General features: G+C 41.2%; 1 protein-coding gene and 1 long non-coding RNA gene across 3 annotated transcripts in view; one reads left to right on the forward strand and one right to left on the reverse strand.

Moving 5' to 3' along the window:
* Positions 1–2,912: 2,912 nt before the first annotated feature.
* On the reverse strand, positions 2,913–25,076 carry LOC310747819 (histamine N-methyltransferase-like). 2 transcript variants are annotated; one of them, XM_083583076.1, is made up of 7 exons: positions 24,952–25,076; positions 21,994–22,138; positions 21,211–21,263; positions 17,916–18,023; positions 14,265–14,395; positions 12,056–12,149; positions 2,913–3,637 (listed from the first exon to the last, which is right to left on the reverse strand). In XM_083583076.1, exons 2-7 carry the CDS (start codon positions 22,122–22,124, stop codon positions 3,282–3,284), a joined length of 873 nt encoding a protein of 290 aa, XP_083439202.1. In that variant the 5' UTR covers positions 22,125–22,138; positions 24,952–25,076; the 3' UTR covers positions 2,913–3,281. The 2 variants fall into 2 exon arrangements, with proteins under 2 accessions (XP_083439202.1, XP_083439201.1); XM_083583075.1 differs by lacking the exon at positions 24,952–25,076 and adding an exon at positions 22,328–22,361.
* The window catches only part of LOC310747943, a 109,310-nt gene continuing 95,190 nt past the window's right edge, over positions 12,160–26,279 (forward strand). Inside the window, exon 1 of the long non-coding RNA XR_014541039.1 lies at positions 12,160–13,130. This is a non-coding gene — a long non-coding RNA (uncharacterized lncRNA). The remainder of the gene's footprint in view (positions 13,131–26,279) is intronic.

A 26,279-nucleotide genomic window follows, 5' to 3' on the forward strand; every position in this document is an offset into this window, starting at 1 on the left:
GTGTGCCGGCATGCCCATGTATCCTATAATGTATGCAGTAGCAGATATAGGCACAGGGCCACTGATTCACCAAACACAGGATATTCCTTTTTTTTTTAATGATATTTATTCAAAATTTCATCAATACATAAACATGAAAAAAGAAACAAGAAAAACAGAAAAATACAGCAAAAAATAAAACAAAAAGAAAAAACCAAAAAAGAAAGAAGAAAAATACAAATCTCAGATTACAACTTTTCATTTGCTTATTTCTTGAACCTCCTCACACCTCCCTTTTTGTATTCTAGTTTAAATTGTTATTTCAGCAAATTCTTCCCATGTTTCTCAATTTTAATTTAAATGATTAATCTTCACAATCTATCTTATTTGTTGATTCAACATAACCTTTCCATCTTTTAATATAATCTGTTATTCAATTTACCTTAATATCTTTAACCTTATCTTATCTTAAAAATCTTAAAATTTCAAAGTTTACATCATATTCATACATATCTCCTTAAATCATTTCTGCTAAAGCCAATTTAGTTCCTTTCCAGCATATTCCCTGATATTTCATTAATGTTACACTAATTCCAAAATTAACAAAAGAATTTCCCTTGGTATCTCTAATTTTTATCCAACGTCCCTTCTTCCTGGTTTCGGGTTGTGTCAGTCCTTTCTGTCCATTACATCCAGTCCATCAATCTGGTGTTCTTATGTCCGAGGCCCTTAAATCTCTTCTAGGCCCCTTCTGCAAATTTTCTTGTTCTTGTTTGTGCTTACGCACTTCTTTGTCTATTGTTGGTTTCTTGGGGAGTGGGTCTCCGGAGGATTCCATCCGGTAATAGTTTCCAATTTCCTTCGTCAGACTGGCCCCTTCCCCCCAGTCCCACTCCCCGTCGTCATCTTTGTAATCCAAAAAATATTTATCCAAAAGATAGTTATTCACCTGTTTCATTGTCCCACTAGAGTTAAAAGCTTCCTTGACTTCAAACACTTCCCAGCACTCTCCAAGTTCAATCTTCCAACGCAGTGGCTTTTGTTCCTGCAGGACTTTGGATCTCTCCATTTGTGTTGTTTGAGGAGTAGTCACTGCCTCTTCCTTCTTCATCTGCCCTTGGACTTGCCTTGTTAAATCAGATTCCTGAATTGATCGCTGTATAACTTCTTTATCCTTATTCTCTGTTAGATTATATTCACTGGCCACAGCACTCATCAAGTCCAATTTTTCATGCATCAAGTTCATTTTCTCATGCAGCTGCTCCAGCAAAACATTTGTCATGCCAAGGTCAGACACCAAACCTTCCTTCCAACACATTTCTATCAAGGTCAAACGGCTGGTCCCACGATCCAAATCTCGCAGCTGTAGAGTCTCCAAGTAAACTGCAACAACAAACTGACAGGCCATGTTCAAATATATAAAAGGATGTCACATAGAGGAGGGAGAAAGGTTGTTTTCTGCTGCTCCAGAGAAGCGGACACGGAGCAATGGATCCAAACTACAAGAAAGAAGATTCCACCTAAACATTAGGAAGAACTTCCTGACAGTAAGAGCTGTTCGACAGTGGAATTTGCTGCCAAGGAGTGTGGTGGAGTCTCCTTCTTTGGAGGTCTTTAAGCAGAGGCTTGACAACCATATGTCAGGGGTGCTCTGATGGTGTTTCCTGCTTGGCAGGGGGTTGGACTCGATGGCCCTTGTGGTCTCTTCCAACTCTATGATTCTATGATTCCCTCTAGGGGACACAATTTCTATTTGTATCCATTTGTATCCATTTTTAAAATGTATCCAACAAAGAAGATTACTTTTGATTTCAAATCCTTTCGATTTTCAAATACTTTGTTTCTTTAAAATGCAGAAATGCAGAAAGTAGCATTGAAGTTAATTTGTTTCTCTTTAACTATCTGTCAAAAGTACTCCGCTTTCAATCAATGGACGTCTCAAACAATTTCTGTCCCGACACCCCGTCCCCAGGTTTGGGACGATGGAAACTTAAATTCCTTTACTCTCCTCCTGCAGGATTAAACAGTCAAATCCCCCCCCCCTTTTCTCCTGCTTCCAAGGGGGTTTTATTGGTTGTGGATGCAGGAAATTTCCAAATTTAAAGCAGTTTTCCAGGCTATTAGGTTGCAAGGTCTTTGCTTCAGTCTATATACAAAAAGCGGAAGGTGGACTTCCTATTTAAACCTTCCCGCTTCGTGCCTAATTCCATAAATTTTGCAAGTTTCTTAATCCAATTCTCTGTTTTTACTCACGGGTACTTGATTTAGAGTCCAAATGTCATCAGGAAAAAGTCAGCGCTCTCCGGCGATGGCTGTGCGGCTTCCCTCCATGGAAATAGCGATCGGTTCGCAGCACCGCGCTGCTCACCCCACTTCACTCCGGAGCCCCGATAAGGGGTTTCCTTGTGAGTAGGGGAGGTGCTCGGTGCTCTGCCGAACCCCACGTTCCCAGGCTTCTCCGCCTGGGATTTCTAGCGGGCCCCTGCCTTCGCCGCAGCGGGAAGACCCAATTTCCACAGAGCCCGTTCCTCCGATCGGAGGAACTCCGCCATTCGTCATTGGCGCTGACCCGGAAGTCAAACACAGGATATTCCTGATATTAGTAACAGAGCTGTATACAATGACCTTGACTGGAGGTCCCCTTTCACTTAGATTTTTCCACTTCCACCAGAACCATTAAACAGGCACAAATGCCCAGCCATTTGGCCTGTTCTTCCCATCTCTAAACCTGCATCTTAAGGTTCTTCTCCTCTTCTCCCCAGCCTATCACTACATATTACTTTTTAAACAGCGTTAAACCAAAGAGAAAAACATTAAAGAGCTAAGAGCAGAACTGACTGTGGACTCTAAAATTTAAAGGTTTGAAATATGTGCTGCAATAACTGTAAAGGCAGCTATAAAGTTCTATTTAAACTTTTTCCTTTTTCTGTACATTTTCTTCATAAAGGATTAATCTTTTCAAGGTCATTATAACACCTTTCCCATCAATCAAGAGGCACACAGGCCTGCAATTTTTCAAGTTTTGATTAATGATCTCAGCACACGATAGCCAACAACAGAACCACTGCGCAAGGATAATGATGTACAACTCTGCAAGCTATGTTTTAATCTGTTAGCAAAGTCTTAATATGTAGCATTGTAAACACCTAACAATACTGTTAAGCAGCTGTAACAGTGGCAAAAAAGTTAGATCCTGTGGATATATGTGTATCTGACTCAAGCATCACATACTTACCAAACTAATAAAGTATTTAACAAATAATAAATATTCAACTGAGTGGCTGCTTCCCAGCTGAACACATTTAGGGTTCAATCACTATTGCACTCAGATTGTTATTAAAAAAATACTTGTCACCCCTCTTTTCACTGTATTCAAGCTTTTTAAGGTCTTTGATAATTTCATTTTTTAATTCAGTGGGGGCAGTTTTACTAAAATTACAGGTTTCGGTCAAAAAATCAAGCAGCAACTCCCCATTTCTGTTTCCATCAGTGAAGCAATCAGTTATGTCCATATCAGATGGAAGCTCATAGGACTTGTAATTTAGACCAGCCCCATCAAGTATCTCTTCAATGTGAGCAGATGAAACATACAAGCAGAGATCATTCAGAGGCAGGCGAGAACCGTATTTCTCCCAGAGCCTGGCCCAGCCACTGGTTCCTGCCAAATAAATCATATTGCAGTTTTATTTTCACCATTACTATTATTGCTGATTTATTAATCGCCTTCTACATCACTTTCTCTCGAGGCAATTTACACATACAATAATAATAAACAGCTAAAAACAGAAAAACAACAAATACATTTAAAACAATACTAAAATGCTTAAGAAGCAGACACTTCTGGCAAAGGCCTATTTATGCAGCTTGGGAAAGCCTGTCAGAACAAAAATGTCTTCTATTGTTTCTGGAAAGTCCAAATAGTGGTCACCTGTTGTTTCTTGTCACGAATGGTATTCCACAGGGCAGGGGCAGCCACACTACAAGTCCTGGTCTAGGTTAATGTGGAGGGGGCTTCTGAGCTCCCTGGAACTTGCAGTTTGGAAAGCTCTGTTCTACAGCCTTTTATATGTGTTTGTGGGAGGGGGGTTATTGCTTTGTTTTTATTCTTGTTTTCATTAGGTATTATGGGTTCTTGTTTTGTATTTTTATGTTCTGAACCACTCTGTGATCTTTGGATGAAGGGTGGTATATATATTTATTAAAACATAATAATAGCCAATCGCTGATTATAGAGGGAGCTGCATGGAAGTCTGTGCTAAGCCCTTCCTTTGGCCCATCATGGTAAATTAGACCAAGGCTGATAATTTTCCTAAACATCCAGAGAGAGGGAAAGATGCTTAATAGTGGTCATAGACCAGAGCCACTTTTGATGTTCTTGAACAGCAGAGATGGATTATTGTCTTGTCACATAGTGCTGCAAGAGTAAACAATGAAACTACCAGAGCTGCCCTACACATCACTGAAGGGACAGAACTTTCATAGGGTGGGATGGGGGTGGAGAGGAGAAAGCATTTAGAATGTCCTTTCATTATCTCATCTCTAGTCAGAAAGCAAGTCTTTGATTTTAGCAGGTTATTGACTTTCGTTTAACTCTTTTCAGCTTTTGATTCATCCTCTGAATCTGCAATCAAATCAGAAGTTGAAGTAAGGAGGCGTTATTCAAGTTTAACTGATTATGTAAACAAGCCCTTAGATTTTTGCCTCTTCCTCGATATCTCATCAAGATATGTATGGTTGTCCATATGAGGAGAGGAATTTTTACAAATGTCAGCCATTTATGGGTCCAGTATGAATAAGTGAGTACATGAACAAATTCAGGAGAGGACACACTGGATGCCAAGCTTGCAATCCTATGAAAACGTACTTCACAAAAATCCTCATTAAATACTACAGGGTTTGTTTCTGAGTAAACATAACTGCTGGTAGTAGCTTTTACCTGCTAAGGCGCAGCTGGGACCTCCACCATGGAGAAGCTCCCATCCCCCATCTGCACTTCTCTCTGCCAGCAGAAGTGCCATCCTAACACCACCTGAAACCATCAGTGGTGGTGCTAGGATTGTTTTCAAGTACAAACCATGGTTATACATTACAAGATAACTTTTCCCAAATTCTTGATCTTAATGAGGATATGGTTTGCTTGAACTACTGGTTAGTACAGGCATAGGCAAACTTGGCCCTCTGGATGTTTTGGGACTACAACTCCCATGATCCCTAGCTAACAGGACCAGTGGTCAGGGATGATGGGAACTGCAGTCCCAAAACATCCAGTTTGGGGATGCCTGCGTTAGTGGATTCCAAAGTCACTGTAATATACCTACGGTAATAGCACTGTGTGAATTCCTCGCCCCTATAATGCCAACAGAGATGAACTATTGAGAAATTATTAGACATTAGACTCTAATGTCTAATTAGAGGCAAAGCTAAAGTGGCTGATACATGAGTAGAACTCACTCATCAGTTTCAGCATTGAAGATTATCTGCTCTGTTCTGGTTGCTAATTTAATCCTGATACGATACTAGGCTAGCTCCCAGGTGATCTGTTTATGAAGCATTCATCCTAATATAGTTGAACAAAGTTTGTGGAGAGGCTATACATCATATGTTTATTGAGTAATTGTACTGGTTTGTTTGTGGGGAATTTATATGGCATCATGTCACAGGGAAGGAGTTAGCAGCCAGCAGCAGTTCGATTTAGCTTTTTGCAGCCTCTGGGAGCCCATGACCAGGAGCTCATGACTAGGACTTGTAAACAGGTGTGTTTTTGAGGGCATCTAGCAGGGGAGTTGGAAGGAGAGGCCCAGAGTGATGTCTCATGGTGTGCCTAGGGCCAAGAGACATGGATGGCGAGGGAACTGCTGCAGTGACTGCAACACCTGTGCCATGTTTCTCTTCCTGCCTGTGAACATGCAGAACTACACCTGTAGCAAGTGCAAGCTGGTTGCCTTGCTGGAAGACAAGGTACAGCAACTTGAGGCCCGCCTGTCCACACTTTGAGCTACTGGGCAAGAAGAGGAATTTCTCAATAGAGAAGAGAGGACTAGCCCGGAACAGCAATGCAGGTGAGGTGCCCTTATGGAAGAGGGAAATCACCCATTGCTGGAAACAAACTCCTGGAGGAACATAGCACAAAGAAGGAGGACTGTCAGGAGCCATACTGTGTCACTGGAGTTGCAAAATGGATTCCATGCCCTCACCTCAGACACTGGTTCCAGGCCAGAGGAGCAAGAGGTGTGTTGAGTGAGTGTATTGACAAGAGTGCCAAATCTACCTTAATTGTGCAACCTGCTTGGATCTCATCTGCAAAACAGTAAGAGCCTAGAAGCTCCCTGCTTTTTGATGAATTGTTTTATTATCATTTAGAAATACTTTCTGGGGGCTTGAAGAGTGGTGTAGAAATGTTATAAACAAACCAACAAACTTTTTATGTCACAGCTCTCAAATTACTCATGGATTTAGCCCATTTAAAGTAAAGGAATAGAACATTCAGCCAGATCCTATGCCTGCTTAATAGGAAATAAATCTCACCTGTGCAAGTCCGTGCAGGATTATTATCTGAGTCATGCTGACCAATTAAAACCCCATTCATTTTCATGGAATTTTGTCAAGACTCAGAGAACTTGCCCAATGTATGCACATTTAAAAGAGGCCACTGCCTAGCGTTGAGGCTAAGCTGCAAGGAAATGCCAGACCACTGACAAACAATTACACCGATTTAAAGCAGGCCAAAGAGAAGCAAGCAGCCCAAGACATCAAAGAGCTTTGGTGTCTATTCCAAGAAGTATGAAATGACAAGATTCTCTGATAAGGGACATCCATTATGTTCTGCTCATCTGTGAAGTTCTGGAATAGGGGATATCTCAAAATATAAAGAACATTTGGCAACCTTAGGCCAGTCAGATTGCATCCTACTGTGACAAGGGAGCTATTCTTATAGAAATCCACTAAAAACTAGCATAAGGGACACAGATAAGATCCTGCGGATATATATATGTATATATATATATATCCACATGCAGGAACAGTGGGAAGTGAATTCAGGCTAATCCATTTATTTGGTACCCTTGGTGGCATGATTCAGCATTTCAGATGTGAATCATTTATAAAAGGCCAAAGCCACCAGCCCCATTGGGTAGGAAAGCAATAAATTCAGGACTAATGAGGGCTTGCTGAGAGGTATGACTGCAAATCCCCATTGCTAATAAAGCCATTTGCCTGCCTTTTTGGAAAGCAGTATATCTTTAAACAGTTTCTTTCTGAAACATAAACACTCTGGCGGTTTAGAATCGATGCCGCACAACAAATTTGTGTATATTTCCCCCCACCTCCCTTCTTCACCTGGCGGAAAATGAATGCAGAGCACTAATTGCAGGAAATGTGCTGGTGTCAGTGTTCTGTGACTCAACACCATTTCTGAACGGAGCAATTATACACTACCTGACTGGCACATTAAAATAATCACTCCCTGTAGATGCAACATATGGCACTACTTTTGTTTTTCAATACTTTGTTGAGAACTGAATGTGTGGGGAGACTATTATCTTAAAAACAACACTACATAACTCTTCAGAGCTGCCTCGGTCTTGTTGACAAGCAGAATGTAGGAGGATCTGAAGCCTTCAAACCGTGTCCTTACCATTTTGCTCTTTTTAGCCTCTACTCCCAGTTTCTCATGAATATCCCCTATTACTTCTGTAGGGGAAAGTTTACACTGAGAAGAATCTGCTAAGAACTCCTACATGGACAAGCTCCGCTGAAAAGCACAGGAGTTGCCAAAGAACAGCAAGTCTTTCACAGGTGTCACATTGGTGAACTACAAAAATTGCTTTTATGTATTATTTAAGTGGGAGTATTATTTCAAAGATGGTTTCTTCTGTTGCTGTTTTTCCTATTTCACCTGGTCTAGTGCTTTTATTGCTTTTGAATTATGGTGCTGGAGGAGACTCTTGAGAGTCCCATGGACTGCAAGAAGATCAAATCTCTCCATTCTGAAGGGAATCAGCCCTGAGTGCTCACTGGAAGGGCAGATCATGAAGCTGAGGCTCCAATACTTTGGCCACCTCATGAGAAGAGAAGACTCCCTGGAAAAGACTCTGATGTTGGGAAAGATGGAGGGCACAAGGAGAAGGGGACGACAGAGGACGAGATGGTTGGATAGTGTTCTCGAAGCTACCAGCATGAGTTTGAGCAAACTGTGGGAGGCAGTGGAAGACAGAAGTGCCTGGCGTGCTCTGGTCCATGGAGTCATGAAGAGTCGGACACGACTAAACGACTAAACAACAAAGTGCTTTTATTCCCTTCCCTTGCCTCTCTTCCACTTAACCCCATGGTTTCCTTGACAGCCTTCCCCCTTCCCCATTGCACCTGTCTTACCGCTCATGTCTATCCATATCTCCTCTCCTGATTATTACTAGTATCTGGGCCACAAATCCATGCTGCTGCCCTTCTATATCTCCTCTGCCAAACTTACCCTAGGCAAGGGGAGCTGGTGGTTTTACAGCCCAAACTGAGACTTGGGCGTTCTCCGGCACGTGGACACTGACTCAAGCATACTTTTTTTACTTTTTTTATACTTTTTTTGTATCAGTGTCTAAGCTTCATTAGGGCTTATTGTTTCACTGGAGGTCTACAGTTGTCACAAGTCCTCCCTGTTACCCCCTCCCTTGCTTCAGCATCCTGTACCAACCTGGCAGCAAAGGTGCCCTTGAGGTCTTCCCTTGGTGCTCAGAAATCCCCTGAATGCTTTGGGACCGATTTTAGGGACTGAAGAAAGGGGGTGTGACTACTATGGGGTGGTGACCATTATGCAGTGAAATACAGTACCTCAGCCTCTTCCAGAATGTAGATTAAACTTTTCAAATTTCTCTTAGAGTTGATTTTAAGTTCACTTTTGTATCGGGTACATAGAGACAATTACTTTCAAAATACAGAACTGCAACATCTCTTGATTTTGAAATGGCTGTGGGAATTGGTTTGCTAGGTGGGACTTCTCCCTGGCATGCTCGTATTCTACATGTGAGGATTTGGGGGAGACAACATGCAGACATGCCATCTTCGATGTGCAATCAGGAAAAAATGCAGTCTGGGAACAGTTTAACCATGCTCAATGTAATGAGATGTATGTGTGGCTCCTTAGTTACATTTCCCTGTAATTCACACAATTGTGTGCTGCTGTGTTCCTGGTTTCCCCTCCCGTATTCCTATGATAGAAAGGCAGCCATTTATATAAACCCTACCAAAATTTATTATTTTAGTCACACAGTGAGCTTTATGGAGGAGAAGCAGCCCCCAGTTTAGAGGCCCAGTTTTAAGAGCAAAGTGCGGCCACAGCTGCACCAAACATTTGTGAAGAATTATATCCTCCCCTTTTTAAAATTTGTACTATTAAACAGATACACATTTTCAAAATGAGAGATAAAATTAGGCATGCATTTGAAGAACTCATAACAAAATCATATCTGTTATGCCTAGTAAAAAATATGCCACTGTTGTAACTGAATAGGACACTTCAGGCACAAACTAGGCTATTCAATCACTTGCTAGGTCCATTGAATTTAATGGAAGAGTTTTTCATACATGTTTAACTCGCCCATTGAAATCAGTGGAACTTGAAAACGGTTAACTTTGGCTGGTTGTACTCATAAGATGCCCATTAGGCACTGAAACCTGCTGCGTGTAATCTGTTCAATTTGCTCTGCTGCCTCGGTACTATATCCACATGAACATATAAATGCCACTTCCTCTGGTATTCTATTTTGCAATTGACTTGATCACAACTTTCTTATTCAGGTGTCAAATATAACCAGCTGAAGATGGGATTCTTTTTCTTTCTTTTTTTACACTGTATCGCAATATTAAACAAAATGGGCAGTAAACATGGGCAATGAGCCAGCCAAATAGCACAACAGAGCTCCATTGTAGAGATTTACTTAATGCCACATGCAGTCAGGTGTTACGACATGTGCTATTCTGAAAAATCTGCAGCAGATTAATGGATTCATTAAGAACAATTGGGTTTCTTGCATGAGTTGAGATTTCAGACTTGGTGCCTATTCTGTTTGCAACATTTGTTGTGACATTTGTGTGCAGTTAGGGGAGGGGAAATGGGGACATTCTGCAATTAATGGAACATTTTGGGCTGTTGTTGTCTGCTGTGAACTTTATAAAGCTATTTTATAACTCTGTGAATTCTTCTAATGTTTATATAATTAACTCGTATCTCTGTGATAGACAACTCCATTACATTCAATGACATCCAAAGAATCAGGGACCTTCTAATGAGGGCAACACACAAACCAGTACATGTTTACTCAGAATAAACATCCACTGCATTGAATGGGCCTTACTTCCTCTGTAGTGCTTAAGCGACAGTCTTAATTAACTCAATGGCTCGGTGCAATTCAGGGATAAAAAGTAAGCTCTTCCTTCCCCATTCCTAGCTGAATAAACTGATAATTCCCCATCACTCTTCTAGATTGTAACTGACTCATACACAATGCAACAATTTTGCAGAGGTTCAACATGTGTAGCTTCTGTGCCTGGAATCTGGAAATCCTGCTTTGAGTTCCATTCTTGAAAAAAGGGTTATCTTACCTCAGTTTTATATTATAACGTATTATCGGTGCTTTTTTCTTGGGGGGGGGGGATGCAGGGGTACGCATACCCATAAACATTTTGTGAATCTACGTTTGGCCTCATTGAGGGGCAGAATTTCAATATGAATAGGAAAAGGAGAGTACCCCTAAAAAATTTTTTTAGAAAAAAGGCACTGCATATTATAACTGTAATAAATAAATGTGTTTGTAAGAGATACGCCTTATTTAGAAGATAGAAAAAGACACACCTCCCCCACAGCATGAGAATAGGTATCTCCCCACAAAGGAGATTAACTTCCACTTTAGCTGCTAATTATGTGGTACCAATACCAGAAGAAATATTGCATAGATTTCTCGAACTCATTGCATATCATTAATCTATGAAGCTGTTCATGATGCTACAGAATAGACATGCTAATTCTATGCACCATTAAACTCCAAGTAAGCTCCATTAAGCTCAGTGGGACTTATATCCAAGAAAACATGCACAGGAGGAGGCTGAAAGGGCAGATTAACACAAGTATTTTAAAATCCTTTTTTTAAAAAAAGTAGTTTGGGTGCGTACAATTGATACATATGTATAATAGTCTATTTATGTGGTCAAAAGTATGTTGAAGACTGGGACAGGAGTGCATAAATAGATAAGATTGTTTAAATCAGAATGTTGTATGTGCATTTTAATATGAGAATTTTTTATATAACTTGTATTTTTAATCTCTGAGAAATAGATTTTTATAAGCAGCTGGGCCTTGGTGTTCCATTATGAAAACAGACACATTCATAGGAAATCACATACAAGTCTAAATTACAACCTTTAACTGTGTAAGAAATGTACTTGGTAGTATTTATTTATTTAACAAAATTTATACACCACTTGATTGTAATAATACACCCAATCAGTTTACAAGTAATATTAACATTCAACAAAAAACACTTAAAGCATTTAAAGATAATTAACAGTAAAAGGGGGTGGGGGTGGGAGGGAATGTAAGCATCTAAATGTCTGGATAGCCATGCCTAAATGAAAATGTTTTAAGCAGTTGCCAAAAAGACTGCAATGAATGCACCTGCCTGATATCAATAGGCAGTGAGTTCCAAAGTGTAGGCACTGCCGCACTAAAAGGTTGATTTATTAAAACTGCAGAATGAGTATTATGTGGTATGTGGAACAGCGCCAGTTTCACAGATCAAAGCAGTTGAGTATGGGATAAGGTGATCCCACAAATAAACTGGTTCCAAGCCTTTAGGGCTTTATATACCTGTAGTTACGCCTTGAACTTGGCCTGGTAAGAAAATGCAACCAGTGTGCATCTCTAAGCAGAGGTGTTATAGGCTGAGTGGGCCTCACTCCTGTCAGCAACCGCACTGCAGCATTCTGTGCTAACTGCACTTTCTGGAAGCAGAAAGTAAGCTCTGCATAGAGCGCATTGCAGAAATTCAATCTTGAGATTACCAATGCCTGAACTACTGAGATCAGCACTTACCTGAAACAAGAATAATAAGGAGCTTGGCCCCAGGTTCCAAGAGGCTGTGGAAAAACCTGATAGTAGCTGGGATGTCTTTTACATAATACAGCATCTAGAAAATATAAGAATCACTTTAATGTAGAATGAACTCACTGAATCTTTTCCATGAATGCTCCCATTTTTGTGTGAAATGACTCAAATATACCCAAACCAAAAATGTATTTGTGATGTGTGTCTAAATGATACTGCATACACATTAGAGCAACTACAGTAAAGTAGTATATGGTAGTATGTATTGTGCTAAATGTGTAGGCAAGTAGCATCATGAACCAGCAGGACAATGGAGAGGAGGGAGGGGATCCTGGCGAGGGGTGTAGCCAGGACTGGAACACACTGGGACAAGGTGGGGAGGGGCAAGGAGAAGTTGGTGTAGGAAGTATTCACAGGGTTACGGAGGATGGGGTGGGGATGGGGGTCAGTGCATAGGAACCAGAGCAGCAGGACCTATCACCAGAGCCAGAGGAGCCCCTGTCTCCACGAACACAGCAGGCTCTAAGGCAGTGATGGCTAAACTCGGCGCCGCACCTGTTTTGGGACTACAACTCCCATCATCCCTAGCTAACAGGACGAGTGGTCAGGGATGATGGGAATTGTAGTCCCAAAACAGCTGGAGGGCCGAGTTTGGCCATCACTGCTCTACGGTATAGGGAGCTGCAGGAGGCTGAGGCAGGCAAGGGCCCATAGCTGGCCAGGTGGAGCTCATTAGCTCTGGGATGTGTGATTCCTCAGCTGGAGTGGGCTTGGAACAGGTGAGTGTCACATACCTCATCAAGCCCAGATGCTGCAATCAGCAGGCAAGGTAGAAAAGGGAAGCTGAGGCATTGTTTCTGCTCAACTCCCCATGTTGCTGGGTCTTGACTTGCATGTTCCTGCACTGTGATTTGGGTGTGACTCTGAACTGTATTCTGACTACAGCACTTCAGACTTGGCTACTTGGATTGACACTGGACTGCATTTCCTGAGCTTTTGAATTGCTTGTGTGGCTCGGTCCCTGGACTTGGACTTTGGACTTGACATACTGACTTGCTGCCAGGTAGGCCGGGGTTCAGGACAGTACATGGATTAGGGTCAGTGTTGGATTGGGAGGGGAATGGGGTGTGCTTGTAATATTGGAAGTGAGCAGTGATCAGGTGGGCCTTCAAATACTGGTGGGAGAAGGTTGTAGAATTAATAGCAATAATAATAATCTGTTACTTATACCCTAGCCTTTTGCCTGGGTTGCCCCGGCCACCCTGGGTGGCTTCCAGGATAATAAAAGCACAGCAAAACATCAAACATTAAAAATTTCCCAATACATGGCTGCCTTCATATGTCTCCAGAAAGTTTGTGTTTGGCATATGATGAGAGGGTGTTGCACAGGGCAGGTTCCACTACCAAGAAGGCCCTCCACCTGGTTCCTTGTAACTTCTCTTCTCACCCTGAGGTCCCTCAGAAGGTCCTTGGAACTGGATGGATAGTGTTGGGTAGATTGTGATGGATTTAGCAAGTAGGGATAGCATTTGGGAAAGATGGGGAGGGTGGATTTTGCTTAGGTACATTTAGAAGCATGGAGTTAGGTAGAGGTGTTTCTATGGATTAAAGCAGCATCTAAGAAAGTATGTAACTGAAACCGCATGCTTCTGAGCACTGAATAATTCTGCAATATTTTATTCTGTTGTTGATGATATTGTTGTATCATACACACTTGCCTCTTGACTGGCTATGCTAGAGCTGGCAATTATTCTCGTACCTGGTGGTGGCAGCAAAAATAAAGAGGGTTTAAAATATCTAGCAGAAATCCAGCCCAGGGCGGTAGACCTCAGAGAGAGGTGAAGCAGGGAAGCTGGGGGTGGAACTGAGTTTTGTGCCAGAGAACCGCATAGCTGAGGGGAAAGGGGTGCAGCAATATTAAGCTCTACTCACTTTTTATTCAGATGCGCTAGCTAATGCAAAGCAGAGTTTTGTCCTTATTATTCTACAGCACGTTTTGCATGCATTCTTTGTTTTCTTTGGGCTTGATTGTTTGGAACAAATATATTATTGCTTGTGAACAGAACAAACTTATAGAATACAAGGGACTGGAGCACCGCTTTGACATTCAAGTGGTATTATCGCACACGAAAGGTAGCATGAGGAAAACGGTTGTCCCAACAACCACAACTGTCCCACAATTGAGGCCTCCCTTTACCTGGATCATGTGGATGAAGTTCCATTTCTTCACCTCTTTGCTTGCCTTCATTCGACTTTCATATTCCAGCGAAGTCTCCTTGTGCCAAGAAAACTTTATGTTCTCAAGGTTTTCTGTCTTTGCTACTCGTTCTAAAATATGATAGCTCCACAGTTTATCTCAATTGCAAATACAGAATAAATTTCCATTTCAAATTTTAAAGCAGCTGAAAGCCATATATTTTAAAAAACACAACGTGCCTGGTGTCACTGGCGGGACCAGTCTTGAGCTGCCAAGTGCCACCTTCCATTCACTCACTTCCACAGAGCAAAGCAAAGTGGAAGGAACACTTTGGAGCAGCATAAATCATGCGGCTGTTTCAGAATCTGTCCCCAGTTCCATCCTCTCAAGCAGTTTGATGAATCCAATCAGGAGGAAAATATGTTCTTATATATACTTGCTATTTTATATCTAGAACTCAGACTCCAGGGTCACATTTTAGATTTACAGGACAATGGAGAAGAAATATCTTAAGGCAGTGGCTGGATTGTAGAGTAAAGCTATCTGGACAAAGTGAAACAGCATAAAATGTTACTTGGTTCCATGGGAGAAATTGAAGCAGATAAGCCCAATGGCAGCTACTTTTGATATCCACTGATAACATTGGCTAGATTGTGTATAAGGTATTTTCATATATTATGCAATTGGCTTTTGATTCCCCAGAATCCATAGGTAACTTAACCCCATTGTGCCTCATTTTAACTCCTCATGAAATCAGTTCTGAATTAAGCAGAGTTGTGAGCACTGAATGACAGAGGTGGTTGCTGTGCTTTCCTGATTTGCAGAAAATACTTGCTATTTCTCTAGCATCCCAGGCTGAAAGCATGACATATGGCATGCTCCTTTCTTGGTGCCCCAAAAGTTATCAGAAATAAAGAAAACCAGGAACCTGTTTCACAGCTACTTGAACCCTGTTCCAAGCTTTGATTCCACTATTTCTTGGCAGAAAGTCCCCCAATAGCTCTAAGGGCCATTTCCATTTATAGTGGTGTAGTGGCTTTGTTTTCTGGACTTTTTCTTTTTTGCATACTCTGTCACATAATGTCATCATTATTCAGTTAGCATGCCAGAATACTGTACTTAAAAAAAGAAAATCTACCACAAGAAATCTGACTTTTGTGAAAAAACTGGAATGGATCCTCGATATATCCATTTGTGTGACTAATAATAATAATAATTTTTTATTAGCATGTGTGCAAGCATTGCCCTGGTTTCTATGTAGAGGGGATGGTTGCTGAGTGGTTTGGGAGATGTCTGTTTCATGCTGCTTCCCTCTGGCCAGTGCAAACTGTGAATTTGTGAGCTATTCAGAGGAGAGAGATGGCAGATAGGAATGATGGTGCTGAGCCAAAGTACTGCCTGTGAAAGCAATCATTAGCTTCAGACAAAATTTCATCACAATAACCAGGTTCACCATAGCTCAGGTTGACCCATAGTTCGTCTTCTAATTTCCTGTACTCCCACAATAATAGAATTCGGGAATACTAGACACTAAACACACACACAAAAAGCTACAAAATTGCTATCCCCATTTTCAGCTCTGACATTTAATGGCTGGAGGAGCACAAGGATACACAAGGGGTGTGACTACAGCCAAAAAACCTTTCTCACAGAAACAACCATTAGCGTGCATAGGAAAGCCCCACCCTCACTCTCTAATGTGACCAAAGGTGCAAACAATCAGCTACAAATTCAGTTTTTACATTGGATCAAACAGCAACTATAGCAGCACTATAAACAGAGAGTGTGGAAAGGCCCTTGTGTTCAGGGAGATTAGGTGGCATTGGTTATTTGTTGGAGAGATTATTTGGCATCAAAGCAAGTGTTATTCCCTCACTTTCTAATGCAATTCCCTGTCACTTTCCTTATAGCAAAAAGTCCAATGGGGGGGGGGAGCAGGGTTTGCTGCACAAGACCTCCCAATCAGCTGTAATTATACAACCTGAATTTGCCAGAATATAATTGAATCCCACCTGAAAAAATTGACAGTCTGGAGGTGCTCTAATGGCTTTGTATACACATAGCATTCAAACACATTGTGCTTTGGTACAGCTTTAACTTAGCACATCAAATCAAAGTCTTACATTTTTCAGGGCTCCGATTAGGATACATCCCTGTGAAATAGATGAGAAATGTTCCACCTGCACTTATCTCTCTTCCTTTGCATTCCTTCTTGGACATGGGCTACCACTTCTGAATGCTGCGGCTGTTGCTCAGTCCTCTCTTCCATTTATCAGTCTCTAGCCTATACGACCACAGTTCAAATCTAATTTGCTATTTTAAACTCGGAGATCATTGAGCAGTAATCCATATCAGCACTGAAAATAATCTGACTCAGTCTGCTTCTATTTAATCACTAGACAGTCTGTGAGGAGACATCAGGAAATGAAGAGTAGGGAAAGAAAGCTAATGCCTGTCAATGTAGCCACATGTAGCCCTATGCCAAAAATCAGAATTGGGCTAATGACCAAACAAGTTTAGAAAGTCCACAAGACAATGGCCCTTTTCAGGTGTTCAGCCTGACCATGGGAGGGCAAAAACATGTAGCTTCTTCCACCAGTGGTGTAGTAGGGAGTGGAGGGCTGCAGGGGCAGTTGTCCCAGGTGCAAAAATGTTAGGGGGCACAAAATTTCAACACCCGGTGCTGCCTCAATACAGCTGTGCGCTTCCATCACTGGGCTGCATTGAAAAAAGCTTCTCTAGGAAGGTGACCTCTCCAGACTATGGAACAAGTCTTCTTTTCTTATCTCTGTGGCTGCGATCTCCTGGGTGACGTGGATACTGTTAGGCAGTTGAATGTACTCCATCCATTTCTATCCGCACCCCACCACTCTGCACAGCCCCGGGCACTTGGCAACCCAGGCTATGCCACTAACACCCGCAGCCCTGTCTCCAGCTTTCCCCTCAGTGCTGGCTCTGTCCCACTCCTCCAAAAGTCAGGAGTAGAAGTGGGGCTAGCACACACAGGGACACTGGGGGTCAGGGATGGCCTGCATGCTCCCGTCCCACAACTCTCCTTTGGTGCTTATGTGGTCAGGCTGAACATCTGAAGAGAGCTAGTATCTCTCAGGTCCACTTCACATGGAATGGAAATACGCCTACTTTGCCAAGTATACAACAAATTAGCTTCCCATTATGAACACACGTGTCAAAACAGACATGTGCTTTCATCAGAACTGGCTACATATTGTGTGCGTTTATATCCATCTAGGAAATTAATATGAAGTAGCCCTTCACTTCGGAGTGAGTTCAAACCTAACTTTTCAGGCAGTTGCAGTCTATTCCTCTTAGTTTCAGCAGCAAGTGTCTTCGCTTGTACTGTTTCCACTTCTGCTTCAGAAGGGATTAAGCTATTGTTGCTCTCCTCTGGATCACTGCCATGCTATCAAACGATAGCTATCCCATTCCCTTGGAATAGAATTGTGATGAATGAATGCTCCCTGGAAGTGTTACTTCCCGGGATGAGAATGATACAACAGATAGGACAAATTATCTGGCAACTTATTTTGTACTCTGCTTTTTAAGAAATGAAACCAAGAAAGCATAAAAGGTAAAGGGACCCCTGACCATTAGGTCCCGTCGTGACTGACTCTAGGGTTGCGGCGCTCATACCTTTGTAAGCACTTATTTGTTCAGCACTTGGTTCTACCACATCGTTACAAATGATGACTCCAGGATATTTAGCCCGTACTTCTGCAAGAATCTGAAGGTCAACTTCTCCTAGGACACAAGAAAGAAAAAAAGGGGGGGGAGAGAATGAGAGGGAGAGCTGCCAGTATTTGTAACAGGACTTGACATACATTACTTGGTTTAGCAATGTAGATGGGTTGGCAGAAGGCTGATCTGGTAGCTCTTAGAATGATTTGTGGCATATTGACCAATGTATCTGACTCCCAATGGTTTAACAATAACAGCAACAAAAGGCTCCCCCCCCAAAAAAAAAAGATTGTTGAAATGAATATTTGGGGGTAGAGGAGAAACCAGGAGCGGTGTGTGTGTATTAACAATGAGAACATTTCTGATCCTGTAAACAAACTCATGAGCTGAGCATGTGCTCAGAAGCACACTGGTCCTTAATTCTAAGCATACAGAAGTTCCTGTGCCTTCTGTACAAATACTATTCTTTCCTTAAAAAAATCAAAACTCTGTACTGATATAAAAACCTGTTCCTCCAAATTTAAAAAAAGTCACATTTCTGTTGTATCGTTCCCCATTCACAAGTAATCAACTCACCACCCCTACCAGGTTATTATAAACCACCCTGTTATGTACTCAGTTGAATAGGAACCAAACTGCAGCAGTCTGATTGGTCCTAGAACAATAGGATCCAAAAGGCAGCAGTCTGATTGGTCCTAGAACAATAGGATTCAGAATGCAGCAGTCTGATTGGTCCTAGAACAATGCAGCAGTATGATTGGTTGGCAGGAACCACCCAATCATGCTCCAGATAGAAGTGAATCCACAACCTGATTGGCTTACAGTAGAATTCCGGAATTAGCCAATCATGTGCAACCCATTGTGTAAATAATGTATATAAAGCAGATACCTTGAGGGGACTTTCATTCATTCCTCCTCACCACTGGGAGCTGAATAAAGAGCATGAAATCACTTTGCGACTCTGAGTATATTTCACACCCCTTCCCCCAACCCCTTTGATTTGTAGCTTAATCTACGACCTTAATTGAGTTCAGTTAGTTGTTTATATGCAAACAAGTGCTTTGGGGGATTCAGGAGCTGAATATGCGGCAGCCTGCGCTATCAACAACTTTCAAATTAAGCTATAGGAATTATTTAAGCTCTCCGATACAATTACCTTAAAAAGGCTATCACTATGTTCACCATTAAGATTCCAATTAAACTTTTCAAGGAAATGGATTGTTTATGGCACATTTGCTATTTTATAGCACAGCAAATGCCTTTTGTGATTGGAGGGTGTGAGTTGGCAACATTAATAAGATAAAGGGTGAAAACAAGGCGTACTTTCTTTATGGACTGGCATAACACATTCTCACTATTAGTTATTGCCACTTATAGTGAGACTGTCTAAAAGACGCTGCTTTTATGCATTTTACTGCCGGGTGCTTCTCATACCAAGAGTCAATGATAACGCTGCACTAAGACTGATGGATAGCTGCCTTTTGGTAGCACACCTGAGTTTGTTTGTTTTTTAAGATTAGTTAAAATAATGGAGAATGAGCCTATCTATGGCTAACAGTCATGGCAGACAGAGTACCTGCTGCCACACTGTGGTGAGTAGAGCTGTTTCCCAGAACAAGTGGGGCTCCCTGTCAGGGTTGTTCAGTCACTTAACTAGTGACTGTGTAGTAGCGAAAACCTTGATATGTGCAGATATCCATGTACTTTTTAATTATGGCCCTGTGGCATGGGTATTAATAGCAGGGCGACAAAAGTGGATTTTGTGAGCCTTCCCTCACCAATACGTTTCTACTTCAAGCCTGTAAGAACCTTCTATTTCACAATGGTCTGAGGACCTTGCTGCCCCTGCTAAATTTGAGCACATTTCTTATAAACACTAACTTTGTGTGAATACCTGTTTGGACATTTGGATGGTCTGTATTAATTTATGTGTTTAATGCTCCACCTCAATCACTGAGATCCTCTGATGTGGCACTTCTTGTGGCTCCTCATGCCCCCAGAGGTTTTGGTTGGCCTTCACTAGGGACTGAGCCTTTACTATTATGCCCTACCAGCAGAGGTTCGGCGGGAATCATTCCTGCTTTCTTACAAATCCGCCTTATATTTGTGTTTAGACAGGCCTCTGAAATGCACACTTTCTTTAGGTCAACCAGTATTTATGGATAGTTTTTTTTAATGTTTTTATTATCATTGTAACTTTCATATGGTGTACACTACCACCATGTATTTTTAAAAAACAAAAGTGCAGTTTATAAATATTTAGATAAAATAAAGATGAATGTATTAATAGGAATTGATTTTTTTAATGTGAGCTGATGGGTTTATTTTTTCTTTCCCCTCTCTGGTTTTCTTTCTTTCTTTCTTTCTTTCTTTCTTTCTTTCTTTCTTTCTTTCTTTCTTTCTTTTTCTTCTTTCTTTGCTAAATTCATTATTTTTAAAAAAACAACCATTGAAAAAATCTTGCACAGTCCTGCAGCAAATGAGTATGACCACCATGAAGGATAGTGTGATCTGATATCTAGTTGGTTATCACCAGAAAACAAAATAATGTATTAAATGCCTCACTTATCTGTCTCTTCCCCATGTTTGCCTATTCTCTTTGCCCTCGCCACTCACACTACTGATAAGACAATAATGGCACAAGTTGATTAATTTACAAATTAAGCTGTTTTAAGATCATACAACAATTTTTAGTGGAGGATGCTCAGCCGGTCCTTTTCATATCCCCCTTTGTGTTCTGGACATTTGGTCAACTAGTATAATATTTAGTAATGGAAAAGGAGATGGAATCCAAAGTCAGATATGATGTACACCTATCGCCCCGATCCAATGCAAAATTAGGTACATCAAACCCATTAATTTCAGTGGGTTCAACAATGCCCAGCTCTTACTAATATATATATATATATATATATATATATATATATATATATATATATATATAATAAAATGTGTGTGTGTATATAAATATATACATATCTATATCTATATATCCCACTTTTCACCATCTAGGTCTCAACATACAAAATGTAAAACCTCAAAACTGTAAATACACAAAGGATTAGACTGGATGTCATTCTGTGTCTTTTTCCTCCATACAACATATTGTAGAGATAATCCTATTGCTTCTGGTTTTATTGACAGCTACCTTGGAAACTAAATTGTAAATTAAATGAATTATAATCTGTTATATACGTAATATAAACCCGTAGTTCAAATAATTAAATGCATGTCTTCATACTTTACTTACCTGCCCCGCCACCAACGCTTAGAATATTGATTGTAGATTTCCCACTGCCTATACTGAGGAGGTAAAGAGTGCATCTTTTTAAAACAGTAAGAGATCAGTAGGTATTCAAAAAGTTCAATGACATTCATTTTCAGAAATTTTCAATCAGTTCAGTTTGGCAGAAATGGTCTTGGTGTAGGTTAGCAGAACCCAGGATGGGCCTATACAAATGAAAAGGTGGAGTTATGAAGACAGGAGCAGGTTTGGGTCTCAGTGTTTTGTTCCAAAGTGCACACTTTTATGGGGCTTCCATATACTAGGATACTATGCTTAGACAAACTCTTGTGGTTAGGGCATTCAGGTCCCCTAAGCCAATACGCCACATGTGGTTATTTAGCTTCCACACATGAATCATCAATGAGGTTAATTTTTTTTATTAGGGTTTTTGTTTTTGTTTTGCAAAGGAAAGTACATCCTGATAAATCGTGATTGCTGTTCATTATTGTATGTGAATGCGTGGAAGTTGAGCTATATTTACATGAGAGCAAACAATGAGATCCCTGTCTTCTGCTAGGCAAACCCTATCACAAAGAAAAGCTTTCTACTGGGATGTCTGAAGTAAAACATTATTAAAGATCTAGAGAAGGAGGGGGAGGGAGGAAAGGACGGGAAGGACAGAAACAGCAGTCTGATACTCTCCAGCAGTTCTTGCAAACCTGGCTCTGTTGCACACACAAACAAACATCATGTATGCCAGAGCTTATCAAAAGTTTGTTCTTCTGATAAGATGCCTGATGCTTTTACCTTGATAATATGCCCGGCAGCTTCTTCTGAATGAATTCCAGCATGCATTGATGCTCCGTCGAATTCTCAAGGAACAGACGAAAGGATTCGACATAGTGGCTATGGTCAGAAAGCAAGCTTCTCATAGCCATGGCAGAATACCAACCTAATTTTTTAAAAAAGAAGATATATGCAGCAAAAGCAGAGTTATTTAGCTGCAATTTGAGTAGGGTGAGGCACAAAGAAAAGCAAAAGCAAAGATACAGAGCAGAGTCGGCAGTTCTCCCACGTCAAGGACTGCTTAGAAATGTATAGCTGCCAAGTATTACGCAAGTAAGTAGACGAAAGCACTTACTAAAGCAGCATATCGGCATTTTTATCGGACTTTGAACAGAGACCTTGACCGCAGCAAATAGCTATTTTTTCTCCCAGCCTGTACAGAGCTGTGGAGTACAGCTCCTTTGTAAACGTAGCCACTGCTGTAAGTCTGAGCAATAAGTGATTTCTATCAGGAATCATTTCCGTGGCTTGGTTTGCTGAATCTCCAAGGTGACATCTAAGAAATGGTGGGTTTTGTTTTGGGTTTTTTTGTTTGTTTACTGCCTAGCTAGAAAATATGTTTTATTTTAAAATTGAATTAGAGTCTTCTCCCTAAAGATCTGGAACCTATTAAAATAATGCCTTGGTAAGCATTTACTCTGAGTTTTAATCATGCTCACACAGCCATAAAACACTCAGCATTTGGTATGTTTTCAGCAAATGATAAAAGACCTGTAACCAAACACTGGTTGATTAGTTGAAATCAATACAACAAATTGCACTCTAGTTGCTCTTGCTTAGACTCCCTGGCATCCTCCATTGCTATAGTCGTCCCCTTTCTCTCTACTCTCTACCACACGCAGTCCCTTTTATTTAAGAAACTTTTCTAAGCCCCCTTTTGATTGCCTTCATCTCATCCAAGTTCATGTGTCTCCTATATCCCTCATTCTCTTCATTTTCTAGTCATTATTTTCCCCCGGGCTGTTCCATGCTACAACCTTCTTTCTTGACCATACAATGGTACCTTGGGTTACAGATGCTTCAGGTTACAGACTCCGCTAACCCAGAAATAGTACCTCGGGTTAAGAACTTTGCTTCAGGATGAGAACAGAAATCGCGTGGCGGCGGTGCAATGGCAGTGGGAGGCCACATTAGCTAAAGTGGTAGCTCATGTTAAGACCAGTTTCAGGTTAAGAACGGACCTCCGGAACGAATTGAGTACTTAACCTGAGGTACCACTGTACTTTGACTTGGCTTCCCAACCTCATGCAAATAAACTAAGGCAGGGGTAGTCAACCTTTTTATACCTACTGCCCCCTAATGCATCTTTCTTGATAGTAAAATTTCCTTACCACCCACCAGTGCTCAATGGAAGGAGGATTCAGCTTGTGCTGTAGAACCCACCTAGAATCCTGAAATGCCCATTAGTGGGTGGTAGGGACAAGGTTGACAACCCCTGAACTAAGGGATGGTTGGGGAACCAAGTGGGGTTCAGGAAAGTATTAATTTACTACCAAACGATCCACTTGCTGTGTATTTTGTGTGTTCAAAATGACATTTTCCACTGCTATTTTTCTAGCCTTGGAAAGAGGTGCCGGAACTCACCATGAATGCCTCCCTTGTTCCCTTATAATGGCAATGGTTCCCACCTAAATGGTGCTGGAACTGAGTTCTGGTGAGTTCCAGTTGAAGAAAAGCACTGACATTTACAGTGTACAAATGTATATACACAGCTGGCCCACATAGCTAATCTTTCCTCCCTGTGTTCGGCCCCAACATACGATGAGGCAAACCAAGAAATACACAGACACAATAGCACTCGTTCCCATTACTCATTGGAAAAAGTACTGTTACCACAACAGAAAAACTACTGTGAAAAAATTCTCGGTACCACTAATTCATATGGTATTCTGTGTAGGGGCAGGCCTGTACAGATTGCAGCCTACCAAGCCAAACACAAACTGAGAGCAAAATGTTAAAGTTTTTTTTGCCAAGCATATAAAGCTGAATGTACACAAGTTCAGTGTGGGCTTACTGTACATGACACATTGCCCTGCGTTATCAAAGAGCAATTCTGCCCATGTTTATGCAGTCTTATACTAACCAGCCTCTTCTGTCTTTTAGAGGAAGTTGGGAAGAACTACGTGGCATTTCAAATGTTTTACAACTACTGTATGTGCTTTAATTTCCACAAAATAATAATAAAAAAAACTTCACTCTTTCGAAAATTCACATATTAAAGGTTGGTCTGTATCCTCCCTTAGATTACACTCCTATGTATATTTACTGTGGAGTAACTTGAGTAAATTATTTCTGGATTCCGCCTGCACATATAGCAGCAGTTGTAATTTTATTTATAGGTTTGATTAAGTTGGCTCTAACTACAATGAAACATGCAAAATTGGTTCCTGTGTGAAATCGTGTATAGGAGTTCTTCACCAGCATTCATCATGACAAGGATGGTGATTTAATTTGTTATTCTTCTAAATGCATATGCTGTAACGTTTTGCACAGCCTTCTCCTATACAAATTTGCTCAGAAGAAAGCCTCTCTGAGTTCAGTAAGATTTACTTCAAAGTAAGCATGCACAAAATTGCAGCATTTTTGTTGTTTTTTGCCACACTCTCTCATAAATCAGAGGCCTGGTTTAAAGCAGTTTTGCATCAGTAGTTATAAAGCGGAACTGTTTACATTTCCCCATTCCAGAATTTAGACTGTCAAATAGCCAAACAGCAAAACCCCATAAACACTGCAGATTTTTTAAAAAAATCTGATTTCAAAACAAGCCCTACTTGAGGAACTTTAGAACAATTGCAACAGGAAAAAAAAAAGTTTTAAGATAATGTTCTTTTGGTTTTGAGTAGAAAAACACAGTTTCTTTCAGCTTTTACTTTCAAGGACATTAAGGACAGTGTTTGAAAATATCAATACAGTACTTACATGTAAAAGTCTCTGCCTTAAGGAAGTGCTAGTTTCTATTTGTGGGTGTGTTGCAATATTGTAGTTAGCAGGAAATGGATTCTGTTACAGAGCAAGCATATTTTACAAGCTGACTCTATCTCCACCCACAAAATCAGTGTCTTGGCAAGCAGGGTATTCCTGCTCAGGAAAGAAGCAGGAGCAGTTCTGAGTAGGACTGAAAACTCAAGTGCTTTCATTTTCACTAATGTAAATCTGAAAATATAACATTTTTATATTACTGTATGGAGAGAATTCAGCTGCAGGCATTTAATTTAAAAAAACAAAATGTGCTTACTTTCATAACAGAATATGACCCCCCCCCCACCTTGTAAAATTCTGCTGCCCAGGCAGAATTTTTTGAACACATCAGAATATTTAAGCAGTTATAGGAACTTTACAGAAATCTCCAAGGATCCAACTAGAAAGAGACTTTATCTATATTTAGCAAAATTCCCCACCAGCAGTTACCCGAGGAACTAAATTGTGGACAATCTCATGTGGATGCCACTTCATATGAGTTGCTCCTCATGTGATGTGGTTTCACAGTTTTGAATCACCATCTTTACTATGCCATTTGAGCCTAGTGCTCATTGCTTTGTTGCTCCTTCCTGAAGTTGATGGCAACATGCTGAGGACAACTTTGTGGGTCCCATGCCCATTCAAGAATTGCAGGAATGTTCAAAATGACGGTTTTAAAAACCATTTTCCGAATTTGCCAGATCCGTTGCTATTCTTTAAAATCAGGGATGTGGAACCTCAGGCCTGAGGGGGCGCCAGCTTCTGGAAGTACGGTGATGGCCACGGTGGCAACAGCAAAGGCCGTGGCCACAGTGGTGTCGAGGCAGAGGCCACAGTGGCAGCAGAGGGGGGACAGTGTTGTCATTGAGATTAGCCATGCAGGTAGGCCTCAGGTTGCCATGGCCCGAGCCACAGAAACTAAGGCGGTGGGGGGCAGGGCGGGGCGCATGGTGCAGGGTGTGTGCGTCCTGATTTATCCTCCCGAAAAGTTGGAGGGTATGCTGTTACAGTAAGTAGATTGTGACCTCACATCAAAATCTTCTAATCTATGCTGACTCTGACATGGATGTGTTCTTCTCTTTGTGTCAGAGGGTTACTGTCAGAGCTGCCCGAGGTCCCAGCTCACAAAGGACCAACGCCGCTTCGTTGCTAAGTACGAAAGTCTTTATTGAAGTTCAGTTTCACTTCCAGAGCCGCAGCGTGCAGCTCTACGTCTCAAACTTCAGACCGCTGAAGCTCCGTCTGAATCTCCTCCCCCCAGACACCAGTTTAAGACTCTAGTCTTGCTC

This window comes from Podarcis filfolensis, assembly GCF_964270895.1.
Source record: "Podarcis filfolensis genome assembly, chromosome: 1".
NCBI classification, from domain to species: Eukaryota; Metazoa; Chordata; class Lepidosauria; order Squamata; family Lacertidae; genus Podarcis; species Podarcis filfolensis.